This window comes from Gastrolobium bilobum, unplaced genomic scaffold, assembly GCF_033153095.1.
Source record: "Gastrolobium bilobum isolate Gb01-03AN ecotype WA unplaced genomic scaffold, APGP_CSIRO_Gbil_v1 utg12771, whole genome shotgun sequence".
Classification (NCBI taxonomy): Eukaryota; Viridiplantae; Streptophyta; class Magnoliopsida; order Fabales; family Fabaceae; genus Gastrolobium; species Gastrolobium bilobum.
Window position 1 is genome coordinate 130025 of NW_026896441.1, and position 19856 is coordinate 149880.

General features: G+C 33.8%; 1 protein-coding gene across 1 annotated transcript; it reads left to right on the plus strand.

The window, feature by feature from the left end:
* Positions 1-8250: 8250 nt before the first annotated feature.
* On the plus strand, positions 8251-19309 carry LOC133299768 (probable glutathione peroxidase 2). Its single transcript, XM_061499254.1, has 7 exons — positions 8251-8479; positions 9297-9373; positions 16753-16814; positions 16912-17030; positions 17864-18031; positions 18259-18332; positions 19069-19309. Exons 1-6 carry the CDS (start codon positions 8336-8338, stop codon positions 18289-18291), a joined length of 603 nt encoding a protein of 200 aa, XP_061355238.1. The 5' UTR covers positions 8251-8335; the 3' UTR covers positions 18292-18332; positions 19069-19309.
* Positions 19310-19856: the final 547 nt, after the last annotated feature.

Consider the following 19856-nt stretch of genomic DNA (forward strand, 5'->3'; position numbering starts at 1 on the left):
CATATTTTATTTGTGTTGCTAACCTTTCTAGGGAACTATAATGCCTAGCCTAAGCTTGTTAGATGAAGGATGGAGTATCGATGTTTACTCTTACGATGATCGCATGGAATTCTATATTGTAGTAGGAAATCAAGGAACTGCTACAATATTTTATGTTGAAAGTGTTGAGACCTACACCTATAGACTAGATTAGGATAAGACTTATGTATTGTATAACTATGTGACGTCAGGATGTAAAATATAAAATAAAGTTATGTCATGTATAGTAGGATGTAGGACCAGTGTAAAATAATTTCAGTATGTACCTGACTTAATGTTATGTATAAAGTGACATTCGTAGATGTTTATATAGTTCTTTTTAATTGTTCTTATCATTAACAGTAAAGTTTAAGAAATCAGTTTATATTTATTAATAATGTTAACACCTCTCAATTTTATTTCGTACTGTTTATACATAAAAAGAAAATAAAGTTTAAAGAAGTCATGTAAGATTCTTTATAATAATTAAATTATAGAGGATATTACAAATAACAAACTCTGTAAATTAATATAAAGTAGTTCAACAAATAAGGCAAATTAACTTATTTCAACATTTGAAAAATTCTTTGAATACAATGTTTGTTGTAGTATTGGCAACTATGTCATGATTGTCAAGTATGAGAAGCTTTAAACTCTTCTTACTTTGGACTATAGAGAGCAACATACAATTGGCCATGAGTAAAAATTGGTCTTGGAAGATAAAATTTTATATGAGATAAAGTCTGACCTTGACTCTTGTTTATTGTCATGGCAAAGCAAACAACCAATGGAAATTGCCTGCATTCAAACTTTTCAGGGAAGGTGTAATGAGTAGAGGTGGCAAAGTGGGCGGCCCGCTCCACCCCGCCATCAACCCGCCAAAAAATGAGCCAGCCCGCCCCGCCCTGCTTTTGAAAGTGGGTTGAAAAACTCAGCCCGCCCCGCCCCGTTTGGCGGGTTGGCCCGCCAGCCCGAGCCTATTTTACACTGACCCGTCTCGGCCCGCCTATGCCCGCCATCAACCCGCCAAAAAATGAGCCCCGCCCCGCCCCGCTTTTGAGATGAGTTGAAAAACTCAGCCCGCCCCGCCCCGTTTGGCGGGTTGGCCCGCTGAGCCGAACCCGTTTTGCCGGCTCTAGTAATGAGAAGGACTCAAATTCATCTTTGGAATTAACACGATCTCACCTATGTTATTGCCTAAAAGAATTTTTCCTTCAACTATTGCCTAAAAGAATTTTTCCTTCAACAACATGTTTACTAAGTTTTGTAATAAGCAATCTTGTCCCATTGCACAACCCTCTTGATTGATCTATATTCCTCATAAGCATGACAGACACTCCCTTTTTTAATGTCAATTTATGGTTAGGAAGTCCAGTTCCAGAAAAAGTGTTAAGTATTCTGGAGGAAATTCTTCTTCCTTAAGATTGTTATTCCCTTCTACTTTACAGATATTATCCGAACTACTTCTCTTCACCTGGAATTATTGACATTAATTACTCATTCAACATGCAGACATCCGCTAATGTAGGTATTAAGATAGCACGTTATTGGAAGAAAGATGAATTATCCATATTTTTTAAAAGAGATGGATTTGCAAATTCTACTAAATCTGAGAGCGAATAATTGGAATCATTAATCAAGATTTCATCTAGAATTTTTATGACAGAGAATCTATCAACATTGTCACCAATGTTGCCGTCACCAACATCAAGAAGCCATTCAGAGAACATTTTAATCTCCAGATAAAATTTTATTGGGGAAATATTTGGTACACTTATCATCATTCATGCAAGGTGATTTTAGGTTTGCCAGACCACGTGGACAATGTATTATAAAATTCTTAACAACTTTATGAAGTACAGGATTATCATTTGGATTTGAAATTTCCGCAGAAATAAGGGAATTGATAACGCATAGATTTAATGCTTTATCATGCGGATGTAGATATAGAAGAATGTGAGCATAAAGCAGTCCTTGCTTTTGAAATTCAACATTTCAAACATCTAAAACAAATATAGTAAAAGAAATATCCATAAGCAACAACAAATTATAGATGAACTTTTGTGGAAAAGCTCGTTGGTTGACAAACAATTATAAATGGATGGATCAAGTAGACTTACATGCATTGACTCTTCCCAAGACTTGGCCTTTAGTTAAATCTATCAACAATTGGTCTAGCTTGGTCTTGAACACTCTACAAAGGATGTCGGGTCGATCTTCTGGTCGATGGCCTTTGTCTTTCACGAATCTCATAATTTTTGGCCATTTAGGGTTGCATGTAATTGTGATGAAGATTTGTCTGAAATCACCTCTAAGAACAACGACCTTCCCACCGAATGGTTGTTCGAAACTTTTTGGATTTGAAAAACGAAGAATGTCTCTCAATGTTCTATCCAAAGCTTCGAAGCAGATTTGTGAACCATTGGTGCTTCATCCCAACTAATTAGTTTAGCTTTTGATAGCAACTCAACTTGAGCCAAATTATGCTTTATGTTGCAAGTGGAATATTCTTTGATATCAATTGGTATGCAGAATCGAGAATGAGCAGTTCTCCCCCGGGTAACAATAATGAAGCAATTCCACTTGAAGCAACATTAAGAACAATCTCTCATATTGATCTGAAAGAAGCAAATAATGTTTTCCATATGAAAGTCTTTCTCGTGCCTCCAAAACCATATAAAAATAAATCACCTTTATTTACAAATGTTGCTTCTATGATTTTGTGGTGCATATTTTGTTGTTCTTTTGTTAGGCATGCAAGTAAACAATTATGTTCTTTTGCCAAAAAACTTATATCATAAGACAACTCATCAAGTATCAACTTATTAGTTATATCAAGAATAGATTCACCAGTAGGACAAGGCTTTGTAGGATAATTAGACATACTTTTTTCGTTACTTTGTAAGCAAGTTTCAATTTCAGCAAGAGTAACGTTTTTAATCTCTTCATCAGTCATTACCAAATCTACAGAGAATCACGCATGCAAATATAAAAAAAAAAAAAGATAAAGATATTCAATTACATATTTTTTATTAACAAATGATGATAAATTTAGACATACCTTGGAGGTTCATGTTATTTCGTTGGTGATATAAGATATCATCAAATAGAAATTTCCAATAACTTTCCCATACAAATTCAGGTCTATTCATATTGTTGCAAAACAATAACAAAACAAACAGTCTTCTAAGATAATGTCAAGATGCCCAAAAGCTTAGTTCTTTAATTGCATCAAAATTCTTTGTCATCATCCAAGAAATCAAAGGAATAGCAAGCTTCTTTGAACGTAGGAAAAATGACATCATTCACAGTTCTCAAATCTACATAACTTTTAAAACCCTTTTGAGTATTCAACAACATCCTTAGGTAGTTACCATCTCCATTCTTTGGCGGAACATGATTTAATCTTCCAATAGAAAATCCTTTTTTTCTAGGATGCCATTGACTAGTGTCTTCTTAGTAGACAAATTTAGTTGGAAATTATGCATATGTCAAATGCCTTCCTTCTTCATAATATTGTTATCCTCTATCCATACGTCAAACATTGATTTTTTATCCATAGCTTTTGTCATAATGTCAGTAATTGAGTTGTCATCGTTAAACACAATTGATTTTTGATCAAGAAGGTAGAATGACAACCTTTGCACTAGAGGATATCTAAAATGAATATCAAAGCCAAAAATTCTCCAAAGCACCTCACATGAAGAAATATATCTACATTTAGTATAATTGGAACATAGAATTAAAAACTATGTAATTAAAATTTAACGACACATATTATTAGATGCAGTGAGGAAGAAATAGTTTGCTCATGCCTACATAAACATTTTGATCTCATCAACAATTGTTGTTGTTTGATTGTTTGTAGTAGAATGATGAAGACTTGTTGTAATTCGATCATTGCCCTTGTGTATGTATTTGAATAGATACTTTATAACACTGCTTTGGCACGTATATTCTACATTAATATGAGTTTGATACTTCAATAGCAATTTAGCATTATATGGGACAACATATCGATTATCAATATGGACTCCCTTTTTTGCTTACCATTATACCATCATCCCCCTTTTGTAACGAGGAAAACCTTCTTCATCAATTGTAGTTCTAGATAAAAATTTCTTAGGGAAATGTTTGGTACACTTCCCATCATTCATGCAAGGTGATTTTAGGTTTTCCAGACCACATGGACCATGTATCATAAAATTCTTAACAACTTCATGAAGAGGAGGATTATCATTTGGATTTGGAATTTTCGCAAAAACAAGGGAATCGATGTCGCATAGATTTGATGGTTTATCATGCAGAAGTAGAAATAGAAGAATGTGAGCATGCGACAGTCCTCACTTTTGAAATTCAACAGTACAAACATCTAAAACAAATATAATAAAAGAAATATCCATAAACAACAGCAAATTATGGACGAACTTTTGTGGAAAAGCTCGTTGGTTGACAAACAATTATAAATGGAGGGATAAAGTAAACTTACATGCATTGACTCTCCCTAAGTGTTGGCCTTTAGTTAAATTGTTCAACAATTGGTCTAGCTTGATCTTGAACACTCTACAAAGAATGTCGGGACAATCTTCTGGTCGAAGGCCTTTGTCTTTCACGAATCTCATAATTTATGGCCATCTAGATTTGCATGCAATGGTGATGAAGAGGTTGAGGTATCTCATAATCTCTTCATTAGTCATCTAGATGTTCTGAGATGAAAATCGCTATTCAAAATATTGAAAATAAAAATATTAAAAAATGGCTGACCTTTTTTATTCAGAAAGATATTAATTTTTATTAATTTATTATTATTATTGTTATTGACGGGTACAAAATTAGGCTAATTGATGAATTTGGTGTCTAAATTAAGAAACGGAAAAAAGTCAAATAAATAAGAGTTTTTTTTATTTTTAAATCTTAGTTAATAAATTAAATAAATTATGATTAGTTTTAATTTAAATTAAAATATAATGAAAATTTGTACCCAAAAAAAAATAATGCAAATAAAATTAAACTAATTTAATTAATATATTATAAATAAGTGTTTATTATTGCAATACCACTAGAATTAATATAATAAATTAAAAAGATCATGATTAACTTACCAAAAAAAAAAACACATGATGATTGGAAAGATTTCAAAATGTAAGATATATGTATAATGTATGGATCAATGTGATTAGCTATCACTAATAGGAGAATATCTTTGTTATGTCAGATGTACCAAACTCGACATATCTTTTTTTCAAATTTGAAATTTTTTTCACCATTATTGAAATTTTTGTTTCCCACAACATTACAAATTATTCTAAATTTGAAAAAAAGATGTACCGAGTTTGGTACATCTAGACCAAAGATATTTTCCACTTATAGGAATTATTTAGTTTGAATATTGTATTTTTTTTTCATTAATTCACATAAAACACTTGAAAATTCAAATATACATAAGTTATTAAGTCAAAATGGCCTTAATAAACAACACTAAATTTACCTTGATTATTTCATTATCTAATTTTTATTTCATCCGAAATAAAACCTTCTTTCTGTTTTTTACCATTTTTCTAATATTAAATTAAATTAAATTAGTGTTACGTGATAAAAGTTAGGCTGCCTCCATAGTCTGATAACCTTAACTTTGATCCTCCGTTACTCTTTGGATGGTGTCAAATCACGAATGAAATCAAATCTCGTAGTCATTCCAGTAGATATTGAAACACAAAGTTTGATCAATAAACAATTTGATGTATCCTATTTAATGAGTCAGCCGAGTCAGCAAATTGAGCTTATGATATGGGCTTCACTCATCATATGGATGTTTCTATTTTTCATTTTATTTTTATTTTGCATATAATTTTCGTTTCTATTTAGTTCCCATTAAGGGTATATATTATTATTTTTATTAATTTATTATTATTATTGTTACTAACCAACATTCAATTTTGTTTCTCATTTAGTTTTTGTTTCTCATTTAGTTTTTGTTTCTCAAATACTTTTCGATTGAAACATGAATTTCGTTTCTCATTTAGTTTCCTTTTGAAAATTACATTTTCGTTTGAATTATAGTTTTCGTTTTATCGACACACAAAATTTGACCAATGAATAGATTGATGTATCCTATTTAATGAGTCAGCCAAGTCAGCAAATTGGGCTTATGATCATATGGGCTTGACTTATCAGATGAATGTTTTTGTTTTTCAGTTAATTTTCGTTTTACATATATTTTCGTTTCTATTTAGTTCCCATTAAGGGTATATATTATTATTATTTTTATTAATTTATTATTATTGTTATTATTAATCAGTTAAGTGTGAAAATAATTTTCATTTAATTTCCTATTTGCATATAATTTTCATTTCTCATATAGTTTTCGTATTTCAATTATTTTTTGATTGAAATATAGTTTTCGTTTTATCAAAACACAAAGTTTGACCAACGAACAGATTAATGTATCTTTTTTAATGAGTCAGCCGAGTCAGCAAATTGGACTTATGATATGGGCTTGATTCATCATATGGATGTTTTCATTTTTCATTTAAATTTTGTTTTGCATATAATTTTCGTTTCTATTTAGTTCTCATTAAAGGTATATATTATTATTATTTTATTAATTTATTATTATTATTGTTATTAACTTGTTAAGTGTGAATTTTTTTTAATTTAATTTCCGATTTGCATATAATTTCTGTTTCTAATTTATTTTCCATTTGAAAATTATATTTTCGTTTGAAATATACTTTCCGTTTTATCTAAAGACAAAGTTTAACCAATGAACAATGAGTTAATATGAGTTTTACTCATCATATGGATGTTTCTATTTTTCATTTAATTTTTGATTTGTATATAATTTCCGTTTCTATTTAGTTTCCATTAAGAGTATATATTATTGTTTTTATTATTTTATTATTATTATTGTTATTAACTGATTAAATGTCAAAAATAAAATTGGATCACGAGGTCTACAGTAGACATGTGACATTTTCTTCTCATTATCATTATTATTGACCGGTTTAGTGTGAAAACCAAACTGGCTCATGGAGTCTAAAACTAACACTATGGTATTTTTGTTCTCTAATAGTTTATCACTTCTAGTTATATATAGATACTGAGGGTATAAAGAAAGAGACCAACTTTTTAATTGTGACGGATTAAGACGCCTATACATATAAACTTTGTAATTCTAACAATTTATATTTCATGAATTTCTGTACCAAAAAAATGAAAATCGTGATTTTCTTAAAACTGATCAAATACTCAATGCGTTATTCACTACTTTTTTGGTTTTTCCAAAAATAAGAAAATTATTTATTTTTTGGCTGGAAAAAATAAATTGAATCTTTAATCAATCAATTAATTAAAAGATTTGGTAGTGAAATGATTAGAATTCAAATGACATTTTAGTAAGTAAATCAATTATTCAACGCGTCATTCGCGACTTTTATAATTTTATTGTTTTTCCAAAAATAAGTAAATTAAATTTTTTTTGGCTGGTAAAATTAAATTAAATTTTTTTGGAAATAATTAAAGGAAAAAACAAATATTATGCTGATTTGTCTCAAAGAGATAATTAGGATCATTTTTAAAAAATATAAATAAATAAAAATAAAATAAAATAAAAGTGCAAACCAATTATTCTCCTACTCATCGATCATTAAGACTAATATTATTATTATTATTATTAGTATCAGCATTTATAAGTGACATAATTAATCCATCATTCTCTTCAAAAAAAAATTCTTTTAGATTCTTTTAATTTAAATGGTAAACCAAATTTTTATTTTTTATATTAAAAATTAAATATTTGATTTAATTTTTATATAATATGGTACAGTATCATATCATATAATATAACAAGATATAATATTTTATCGTTGGATATAAATTCCTTCCTGATGTATGCTACCAGGTTGAATTTATGGACATATGAATAGTGTCATATTATGTGTCCCATATATATATATATATCTACCGAAAGATAGTGACAAATTTGACAGAAAAAGACAAAATTGTATACAACTTTTTCTGCGTGGTCTAAGTCTTTGCTCCACCAAATATAATATAAATTAAAAATAATAAAAGTATCTAGTCTCATTCGCGCCTCGCATTAAAGATGATGCGATTCGGATAGAATGAGTTGGTCCCGGTCTGTTCCTGTTCCTTCACGAAATTCTACAAGATTGAAAACAGGATGCGTAGGAGCAGTGAATGATGCAATTTGATTTCACATGTGCTGGAACGTGGTGGTTTCCATATATTTGTTTTTTTACGTAATCGCGGATAATAATTGCCCAAATGGAAATGGGTATTGAATCAATTACTTTATATGCCGACAATGACTTTGTGGAATTGGGTATCATCACTCATATTATTGGCTTTTGCTTTGTTCTACTATTCTCACACGAACCCATCTCCTCCTTCTCTCATGGCTGAAGAAACCTCCAAATCCATCTACGATTTCACCGTCAAGGTTCCTTTTGTCCCTTTATTTTCGCCTCTGCTTATAATTTGTTGCCTGCTCATACCTAGTTGTTGTTTCTCTCTGTTTTTACTCGAAAAAATTGTGGCTTGTTCGTGCCCAGTTGTTGTTGCACTCAAATTGCTTGATGGGTGAATGAAGATGATCTAGGGAATATCAAATAGATTAAGAAAAAGGGCACAAAATGATGGCAATCATGTACTTATTAGCTTCTGATTTCGTATATATTGTATTTCAATTTCCAAGGAGATCAACGAAGCATGTGATCTGTTTTTTATTTCAATTGATGCCTTTACTGTGAATAGCATAGCCCAAGACTGCAATATTTTGATTTATTTTTCCTGTCAATTTTTTTTTTTTTTTTTTTCTCTCTTGAAAATGATTTGGGTTCAGGGTGTTTGATACAAACATTTTAGAGGCTCACCCTAAAAGCTAGCTTAGGAGGTAGGAGAATTCAAAGTCCAAATAAACCCTAAACTAGAACTTTATGTTTCTGGTGTGGGACTCCAAGTCTCATAACTTGTACTCCGCAGCCTCGTCCCACGCGAGCTGGTTTTGCCTCAGTCTTTTCGAGTAGGATGGTAACAGTGTTCTTGTTGATTATTGGTTTGTCTATGATTACTTGTACAAATCATTTGTTTCTGTTATTTCCCACCAAATTTTTTGGGATTAAGTTGATTTGATTGATTTTGTTGTTGCTAATTTTATTGTAAATGCACCCTCAACTCTACTGATCCTTGGTTAATTGCTTGACTGGCGTTTCACTTTTATAATTTATTTTTCTTTCTGGTATGAATTGTAACTGCAGGACATCCGTGGAAATGATGTGAGTCTCGGTCAATACAGTGGGAAGGTTCTACTGATTGTGAATGTTGCCTCACAATGGTAACATAATTTGATTCATACTGATAAATTATTTTCGGGTTGTTGCATATACCATTTTACCTGATCTACGATTATTTACTTTTTAATTTTTTAATTTTTATGCATCTCAATGTGCTTGCGTTCAGTTCAACCTTATTTATCTGTTAATCATTGTGCTTTATATTGCTCTGGGTTTGCACAAAAACAAAGACTGAATTAAACTTAAAATTTCAGTTCAATGTCCACAATTCCCTTTCATCAAGCAATTTTATTTAAGTTTTAAAAATTTGCATGCATTTTAGACCGTGGGAAAATGTTGTACAGTTGAAAAGGTGAAGAGGACCCATTTTCTTGAGTTGACACATTAGAATTATGTTGTTTAATTTGTAGTTGAAAGAGTTTCTCTGTTGTTGTGTTTGATGTTTGAGAAATGTTATGGGATTGCTATTTGGAAGTATATACTGGAATTTCTGTATCATGAAACAAGAATACTCAATATTTTCTGAATGGTAAAGATTTTATTCATTCATCTTTCCCCACCTGTTGTCTAATATTTTATTTAGGCAGATTCTAAATAAAAAACATTAATCTTTATTAAAAAAATTAATTGTAGTGGAGTGTGCAAAACTTGATGTAAGATTGGGCTTTCACAGGTGGGTTTAATGTGAGGTAATCCCTGAAAACATTGAGAAGGATAGATTCCTGGGCTAAAGCAAAGACTTCCGTGTTAGATGATACTAAACAAGCTTTCGGCTTCTTATTAATAAAACTAAACCAAATATATGGCATAAATAACATGAAAATCTGTATGCTTGATTCCCTGATCTTGAAGAGTGTCATGCATGATGTTTGTCGTATTTGTTTTTTAAAAAGTATTTTTTATATTATTAGACAAGAAAGTGAAAGATCAGTAACAATTATATTCAGATGAAAGTCGGAATAGCACCGATTTAGGAGAAAATGACAGAAACTTGCCTAAGGAGGATTGATCTCAAAGATCAACAAAGGTTCGAGTGAAAAAAAGTAGATCAAAGATTGTCCAATTAAAAAATGTAGATCAAGACCAAAGAGAGCTTTAGGAGAGCCTATTTAAAAAGATCTTGCTTTAAATCTCAAATTTCATGATAAACATTTTGATTCTGAATACTTTCTCACTGTTTTCATTCATTTCTCTCGTATTTATACAACCTGTGTTACTTACATCAAAGGCGGGAAAAAGCTAACTGAATTATACAAAGTGAAACTAACTAACTAACACAAGTCTCATTCTGTTTCACTTTTACACGTGTCATAATCTTAGCGTTACAATGAAAAGAGTTAGTTTGGCCTTTTTCTGATGTGGGACTATTTAACTCCAAGACCCCCCACAAGCTGGACGATGTATGTCAAACATCCCCAGCTTGGATACAGCAACCGAAAATGCATCACGACCCAATGGTTTGGTAAAAGAATCAGCAACCTGATGAGAAGTGCCAATGGGAAGGAGACGAAGCAAACCTGATTGAATCTTACTGCGAGTAACATGGCAATCAATTTCAATATGTTTGGATCTTTCATGGAACATGGGGTTATGTGCAAGGTGGATGGCAGACTGACTATCACAGTAGACGGAAGCTGGGTGTGGCCATGGCAGATGGAGATCTTGGAAGAAATATTGGAGCCACTGGATTTCGCAGGAGAGACTTGCAAGGGCACAATATTCTGCTTCAGTCGATGAACGACTAACGGTGGACTGCTTCTTCGTACGCCAAGTCACCAAAGAAGAGCCAATGAAGACACAAAAACCTGTGACTGATTTGCGGCTCTCTGGGCATGTTGCCCAGTCAGAATTAGCAAAAGCTTGCACACGCAAGTTATTTACAGCTGGAAACAATAAACCAGTGCCAGGGGCTTGTCTGAGATAGCTAACAACACGCTTTGCAGCAGCCATATGAGTAGTGGTAGGTGCCGAAATAAACTGGCTAAGACTTTGAACAGCAAAGCATATGTCAGGTCGAGTATTGGTAAGGTATAATAAACGTCCAACGAGCCTTCTATATTGAAAAGGATCAGGCAGAGGAGTGCCTTGGTTGCTGTGAAGTTTGACAGAGGAGTCCATTGGAGAAGAAACAAATTTGCCTTCAAGTAGACCAGCATCCTTAATTATAGCAAGGGTATATTTGCGTTGATTTAATACAATTCCTTTGGATGAGCGAGCAATTTCTAATCCAAGGAAGTAACGCAATTCACCTAGATCCTTGATGCGAAATTGGGCATCAAGCAAGTTCTTGACTCATGTAATTTCAGACAAATTATTAGGAGAATGTCATCAACATAAACAAGTAATGCAGTAAGGGAGTGCTGGTTGTGCAAGACAAAAAGAGAATGATCAGAGTGCGCTTGAGTATATCCTATAGAAAGGAGAAAGTCAGATAACTTTGCATGCCATTGACGACTGGCTTGTCTTAATCCATAAATGGACTTTTGAAGACGACACACTTGTCCTTGTTTAGGGAGAACTAGTCCTTGTGGAGGGACCATGTATATTTCTTCAAAAAGATCCCCATGTAAAAAGGCATTATTCACATCTAATTGATGGATAAACCAGCCCTTAGCAGCTGCAATGGAGAGAAGAATTCGAACAGAAGATAGCTTGGCCACTGGGCTGAATGTGTCAATAGAATTGATGAGCAGAATATTTGGCATTATTTGTGCAGATTTGTAATTATATCCTTAATTAATTAGCCAGCTGTAGGTTATGATTTGTAATTATATCCTTAATTAATTAGCCAGCTGTAGGTTATGATTGTGTAATTATATCCTTAATTAATTAGCTAGCTGTAGGTTATGAGTGTATAGTTATGATTGTGTAATTATATCATACTATTTAAATGAGAATTCTCCAAAGGAGAACATAAGGTTTTATCCCAATTTCTCTAAGTTTAACAATGCCATAATTGAAAATTAACAGTTGCAGAATTACAAGAAATAAAAGGCTGAAAAGAACATGGTGACAACAATGAAAAGAACAAGGTTTTGCATGAATTTGTTGACTGTGTGGACAGCAAAAGAGATATCAGGTCTTGTGATGGTGAGGTAGATGAGACTTCCTACCAACTTTCGATATAAAGTTGGGTCTTGTAGAAGGTCACCTTCATCCCGTCTTAACTTTACATTAACTTCCATGGGAGTGTCAACCATAGTTGCAGTGGTGAGACCAGCTAGCTGAATTAGATCCTGAGTATATTTGTGCTGAGTGACAAAGATGCCTTTTTGTTGGAATTGTACTTCTAATCCCAAGAAATAAGTGAGCTGTCCAAGATCTTTCATGTGGAAAGTTGTATGCATCAATTGTTTGATTGTAGTGATAGCCTCTTGATCTGAGCCGGTGACGATAATGCCATCCACATAAACAAGGAGAATCACAATTCCTTTGGAGGTCCTTTGTAGAAAAAGAGATGGATCATAGCTACTTTGGATGAAGGAAAAACCAAGTAATGTTGTGCTAAACTTTTCAAACCACACTCTTGGTGCCTGTTTTAATCCATACAAAGAACGTTTTAGCTTACAAACAGTATTAGGTAATAGTGAGGGCATACCCGTAGGAAGTTTGATGTACACTTCTTCTTTGAGGTCACCATGAAGGAAGGCATTTTTGACATCTAGCTGGTGAATTGGCCAAGATTCAGATGCAGCAATGGCAATAATAGTCCGCACAGTAGTCATCTTGGCCACCGGCGCAAAGGTCTCTTCATAGTCTAGGCCATATTCTTGCTTATTTCCAAGAACAACCAAACTAGCCTTGTATCGATCGATGGATCCATCTGAACGCAACTTTATAGTGAATACAAATTTACTGCCAAGAGGTTTAACCGATGAAGGACATGGAACAATGTCCCATGTTTGATTTTCCTCTAGTGCAAGAAGTTCAGTCTCTATAGCATCCTGCCAACATTTATGCTCCATTGCCTGTTTATATGAAGAAGGAATATGAATAGATGCTAAAGTTGCTGTCAAAGATAAAGATTCAGAAACACCATACTTTTTCGGTGGTTTACGAATGCGAGTACTGCGACGTAAAGGGGCAGGTTCTAGTGCATGCACTGGATCAGCAGCCAGAGAATGATCAGAAGGGGGCCTTGAAGGGATTGAAGTCTGAATTGGTGGAACAGTCAGATGTCTTTGGTAGACAATGACAGGAGGACGAGCTTGGTCTTCTGCAAAACTGTTAGGAAACAATGGCAAGACAGATTTGGATGTAGAAGATTGAGTGTCTTGGTTAGTAGCAAAAAAATATGTATCTTCTTGAAAGATGACATTTCTAGAAACCCAAATCCTATGTAAGTAAGGATCATAGCATAAAAAACCTTTTTGATGGGCTGAGTAACCAAGAAAAGCACATTTAACAGATTGAGCTGTGAGTTTGGTGCGTTCTGGTGGCTGAAGATGAACATAACAAACACAACCAAAGGTGCGAAGAGTTGAATAATTGGGTTGCTTACCAAATAACCTTAAGAAAGGGGAATCATTGTGCAAGACTGGAGAAGGCAGCCGATTAATAAGGTGGACAACAGTTGAGAGAGCTTCACACCAAAAACGGGAGGGTACTAAAGAGTCCAACATTAAGGCACGGACAACATCAAGAAGATGACGGTTTTTTCTTTCAGCTATCCCATTTTGTTGGGGTGTGGAAGGACACGACCTTTGAGATAATATACCATTTTTCTGCAAGAACTCTTGAAACAAATGAGATGTGTATTCCCCCCATTGTCAGAACGTAGAGTTTTAATTTTTGATGCAAACTGAGTTTGAACATAGGAATGAAAAAATTGGAATGCAGAGAAAACTTCAGCTTTAGATCGCAAAAAATAGACCCATGTGAAACGACTATAGTCATCAATAAAAGTGATAAAATATTTGTAATGTGCATGAGATATTACAGGTGTAATGCCCCATAAATCACTGTGAATTATGTCAAAAGGCTGATTTACATTTGATTGATGAATTGGAAATGGTAGAATTTTACTTTTACCAAGTTTACAAGAATTGCAATCAAATTGAACAGCACTAAAAGATGGGAAATGTTTATTGCCAAGAACTCCAGATTTCATTAAGGCATGAAGTACATTCGAATTTGGGTGACCAAGACGCTTATGCCTGTCAATAGAATTGATGAGAAGAATATTTGGCATTATTTGTGCAGATTTGTAATTATATCCTTAATTAATTAGCCAGCTGTAGGTTATGATTTGTAATTATATCCTTAATTAATTAGCCAGCTGTAGGTTATGATTGTGTAATTATATCCTTAATTAATTATCTCCATTAATGCCAGTATTTTGCATCGAGCAATCCTGTTTGCGTACATTACAGATTTGAGTATCACATATAGCCCATTGTGTTGCTCAGCAATACCAATCTTCATTTGGGTATGGATCTGTTGGATAAGGCAATATGAAGCATGAAAAGTTAGGGAACATGGAATGGTGGTTAATAATTTGGTAACTGAAATGAGATTGACTCTAAATTGTGGAACATAAAGAACATCAAGTAAGATAAAACCATTAGCCAAGTGTATGGAAATAGGTTGTATTTTTGTCAATTGTGTAAGCTGAGATCTCAAATATGTCTCATGATCTGTGGCACCTGTGTCCAAAATCCAATGAATATCTATGTTACCTGGCGGCTGAGTTATCAATTCAGTGTTGAGATTAGATACTTGAGTGAAATGTGTGGCATGAGTGGCAGAACCAGCATTGTTAGGAGCTATAGTATTCTTCTCAAGCAAATTGAGAATGTGGTGATATTGATCATTCGAGAGAGTAACAGTTGAGGATGAATCTGATTTGTGAACCAAAGCATCAGGAGTATTCTGCATCACATTATTGGTGGCATGGGAAACTGTAGTGCGTGGCCTGTATCCCTGTGGAAAACCGTGAAGATGGAAACATGTTTCCACAGTGTGGTTAGATCTACCACAATGAGTACAGATTTTTGCAGATTGAATACAACCTCCACTATAGTTGTTGAATGGAGTTCTGCCTCGTCCCCTATAACCTCGAGCACCATGATTTCTTCGAAAGGGAACAGTATCAGAAAATGCAGCAAAAGATTGATTGTTCATGATGTTACCTGCCTGACCTTCACCTTGAAATTGACGTTCTTGTTGAGCCACCATTGAAAACACTTGAGTGACATCAGGAAAAGGTTTGAGCAACATGATTTGGGATCTAACTTGTGAAAACTGTTCATTTAATCCTTTGAGAAATCTGATGATATGATCTCGCTCACGATACTCTCTCATCTTTAGGTATCCACCACAAGAACATTTGATAGCACAACTGCACATCGGTAACGACTTCAAGTTCTCCAATGCATCAAACAAAGTTTTCAATGCAGTGAAATACTCTGTAACACCTTTGTCTCCTTGCTTCAAACGGTAGATCTCCTCTTGAAGATCAGAGATCCGAAAAATGTCAGAACGAGAAAATCAATTACAAAGATCAACCCAAACATCACGAGCCTTTTCAATCCATATGATTGATTGAACAATCGTTTGCGAAATTGAACGATGGATCTATGCGTTTACCATATTATTGCATCGTTGCCAAGCAAAATAGGAAGGATCAGTTTCCAATGGTGGATCGATGCTTCCGTCAATAAAACCTATCTTGTTTTTCGAAATAAGAGCAACCGTCATGGCTCGAGCCCACGTATGGTAATTGTTGCCATTCAACAGTTGAGGAACCAGAACTGTGGACGGTGATTCATTTGGATGTAGAAAAAATGGATGAGAAGGATTTGTATAGTAATCAGGCACTATTGGAGTTGCCATGGAAGATGCAGTTGCTAACGGTGGTGGTGTTACTGTAGCAGAAGCATCGTCGGGTTCAGTGTCCGCCATTGTAGAAAAGAAAAAAAATCTTGGTTTCTCTCACTGCGATACCAGAGCCCCAATTTAGGGCTCTGATACCATCTCAAATTTCATGATAAACATTTTGATTCTGAATATTTTCTCACTGTTTTCATTCATTTCTCTCGTATTTATACAACCTGTGTTACTTACATCAAAGGCGGGAAAAAGCTAACTGAATTATACAATGTGAAACTAACTAACTAACACAAGTCTCATTCTGTTTCACTTTTACACGTGTCATAATCTTAGCGTTACAATGTAAAGAGTTAGTTTGGCCTTTTTCTGATGTGGGACTATTTAACTCCAAGATTAAATGGGTTTATTTTAAGTTTTGGCTTTTGAGATAACCCAATGGGGTTGTTGGATCCGTGTAACCGACTCCACATAGTGGGGTAAGGCTTGGTTGTTGTTATTTGTATTAGAATGAGCTAATTACAGGATATAATTCTTCCCCGGTTTATTCTGTCTATAACTGTACTAATAGTATTCTAAACCATTGCTGCAGTGGTTTGACACAAACAAATTACAAAGAATTGAATGTACTGTACGAGAAGTACAAGAATCAAGGTCTGTCACTTTAGTGAAGGACAAAAAAAGAAATATGTCAACTATACTTTATGTGGTTGTGAATTTCATAACACCGAGACTTGTGAATTGTCTATAGGGCTTGAAATCTTGGCATTTCCATGCAACCAGTTTGCTGGACAGGAACCAGGATCCAGTGAAGAAATTCAGGATGTTGTATGCACTAGGTTCAAAGCTGAATTTCCTGTCTTTGATAAGGTAATTTCTGATAAACTCATTGTAATTGACAGAAGTGTTTCCCTGTTTTTTATTTGGAGTTCCCTTCTTTGCTCACTTTTTTTCACGTGGACAATTCTGTATGGATCTGGCATACTGTAAGTTATTCTGCATTGACACGAGACTTGTTTGGATACTGAATATATGTTACAATAGAAGATGTACGTAGCGAAATTCTGAAGGAAACATCTTATGGTTATATGAAATGGAAGTGGATCCTCTCATGTGTTATTTAACATGACATAGTCATGTGAGAGGATCTTAACCATTAAAAAATAAATCAACGGTGATGATTTGGTAACTTTCTATCTCAATATTTTTTTTTTCTCTCTTCCCTTATTATCATTGATTCACCCATGTATGGTTAGGATCCTCCCACTTGACATGATTATGTTAAATAACACCTAAGAGGATCCAGTGCATTAGAGAGGCTACTAGTCTCTCCCACGTACACACCCTAATCTGTCTAACTTCCTACTTTCTGGTTACTCCTATTATTAATATTCCTATGTAACTGCAATGATTAACTGCATATAATTGCCTATCATTTACTGCCTATTTAATATTCCATAAAACTGCAATAATTAACTGCACTGCTGTAACTGCATATAATTGCCTATTTAACTTCATCTGATTATCCTGCTGCCTTCTAGTATAAACTCTTACTATAGGAGGCCTCTCATCAATATACTTCCTATTTTCCCCAGCCAGATTTTGCATGCACTATTTTGCTTGCAATGAATTCTGGATGGATACTGTTCCATATATGTGCCATTTTATATGGAAATCATTGTAAAATAAATAAATTGTTATAGGTTGAAGTTAATGGCAAGAATGCAGAACCACTTTACAAGTTTTTGAAGGATCAGAAGGGGGGAATATTTGGAGATGGTATCAAGTGGAACTTCACCAAGTTCTTAATAAACAAAGAGGGAAAGGTTGTGGACAGATATGCTCCTACCACCTCGCCTCTGAAAATTGAGGTTAGAGACATTTTATTGCTTATATTTTTAAATAAGATTTCTATATATAATGATGCTGGGCAAAGGGGGTCAATTATACCTAAAAGTTGGATTGCTTTTTGGGCTATTGGCATATATGCTACTCATTCTCTACAATAGCCCAAACCAAACATTTAATTATATCTGAATCCCTTTTTCCTGCGTCATATAAGATTACATGTCAACAAATTATATGTTTCCTCTCGCAGAAAGACATTGAGAAGGTCTTACAATCTTCTTGAGTGCAAATATTTGATTCTATGCAGTATGGTATGATGCAGAGGTTAGTTTTTCAGTCATTTAATTTTATTGTCTTTCTTTCTTCTTGATGAGTACTTGTGGGAGCTCAAACTAATCTTGCAGATTCTCAATCTTGCATATGCAAATACACACATTCATTTATTCAAATATGTCTAAAGATCTAGCACTTCACCTCTTGATGTATTTCATATATGTTCGTTTTCAATCAGTTTTGTAGGATTTAAATTATATTAGAAATCATCATCTGGACCAAAATTCAAAAAACAGAATTCATAATCTGATTTACGGTTCACTAAAATCAAATTGAAAGTGTAAGGATGGTCACACTAATCATATATAGTGTATAGTATATTTTAGGAAAAATTCTTAGGTTGACACTATGAATAAAGTACTTTGTGTGTTGAGCCGATAGAAAAAGACAATTGGTTTTAAGTTTTTAAATTTGGGTCCCATCATGTTGTATTTGCCTAACTCAATAGATACTCTTATTTGTTCACTGCACAAAGTGATCCTGCGTCATGTCTGCCTAGAATGTCTCGAATTTTAGTTGCTTAACCTGATAGTCTACCTCAAAATTTGATTCAAACGGTCATGTTGGTTCTTAATCCACCCTTTATTTGGAAGTATAGTTCTTTCTCTGTTTATGTATTTCTAACTTTTTCTTAACTTGAAAGAAGGGTTTTCCCTTAACTGTTCAGACTATTAGTCCTGAGAAAACTATATCGGCTGATGCTCTGTCCGTCTGTTCTTCTGTACAGGAAATAGTCAATCTGTCTGGTGCTTTCAAAGGACAAGTAGCTTCTTAAAGCAAGTGATATGTTTCGCTGGTTAATTTATGGCTGAAAAATTCTTATTATTTCTCGTGCATTTTTTTTTTTTTGGGTACAGATAGGGGCAGAGCCCCATTTTCTCGTGCATTTGGATTATGCAATAAGTATAGTTTGTTGTTCTCAAATCTCCCTCTCTTACCGAAACAATAAAATAATGTATTTGGATGCATGTTTTTGTTATTCTCGATGATCCATACTCCATATATTGATTTGTTTATATTTCTATAAACTACATATTATTTAGATGGCCCTCCTAGTTTTACTTGAAAACTTTCTCCGAGGGAAATTATTGCTTTGGTGAAGGCATTCGCACTGTTTGTAAAACTGATGGTAAAGAAAAACCACGTAAGTTTGCCTAAACGAAGGGATTTTTAATTTTGTCAGTTAGGTACAGGTATTCAACTTTTCTGAGGCTATGCTAAGGGCTACAAATATCCCTCTCGTGAAAAATTGTGGATCTTAATTTTTCCCACCGTTCTACATGGAATGATCTTCAAATATAATTTTACTGCTAGAATTAGAACAAGAAGGTTCAAGTTCGGCGGGACCCATATTTAAGGGTGGTTATCATTTTTTCACTCCCAATAACAAGTAAATATTCTTGTGCCGTGCTGGAAGAACCTTTTTTTGGTGCTATCGCTTGAGTGCAAGACTTTTTTTTTCCTCCCCGAAAATATAAGGAAAGAAAAGAAACTAATCTCATACCATTCTGGGTG

Bases quoted from the DNA above. Each gene is read 5' to 3' on its own strand.
- LOC133299768 (XM_061499254.1), top strand. From the start codon at position 8,336: ATGCCGACAATGACTTTGTGGAATTGGGTATCATCACTCATATTATTG. The intron at 9,374-16,752 runs GTAACATAATTT...CCATTGCTGCAG, and splicing joins GTGAATGTTGCCTCACAATG to TGGTTTGACACAAACAAATT. The intron at 16,815-16,911 runs GTCTGTCACTTT...AATTGTCTATAG, and splicing joins CGAGAAGTACAAGAATCAAG to GGCTTGAAATCTTGGCATTT.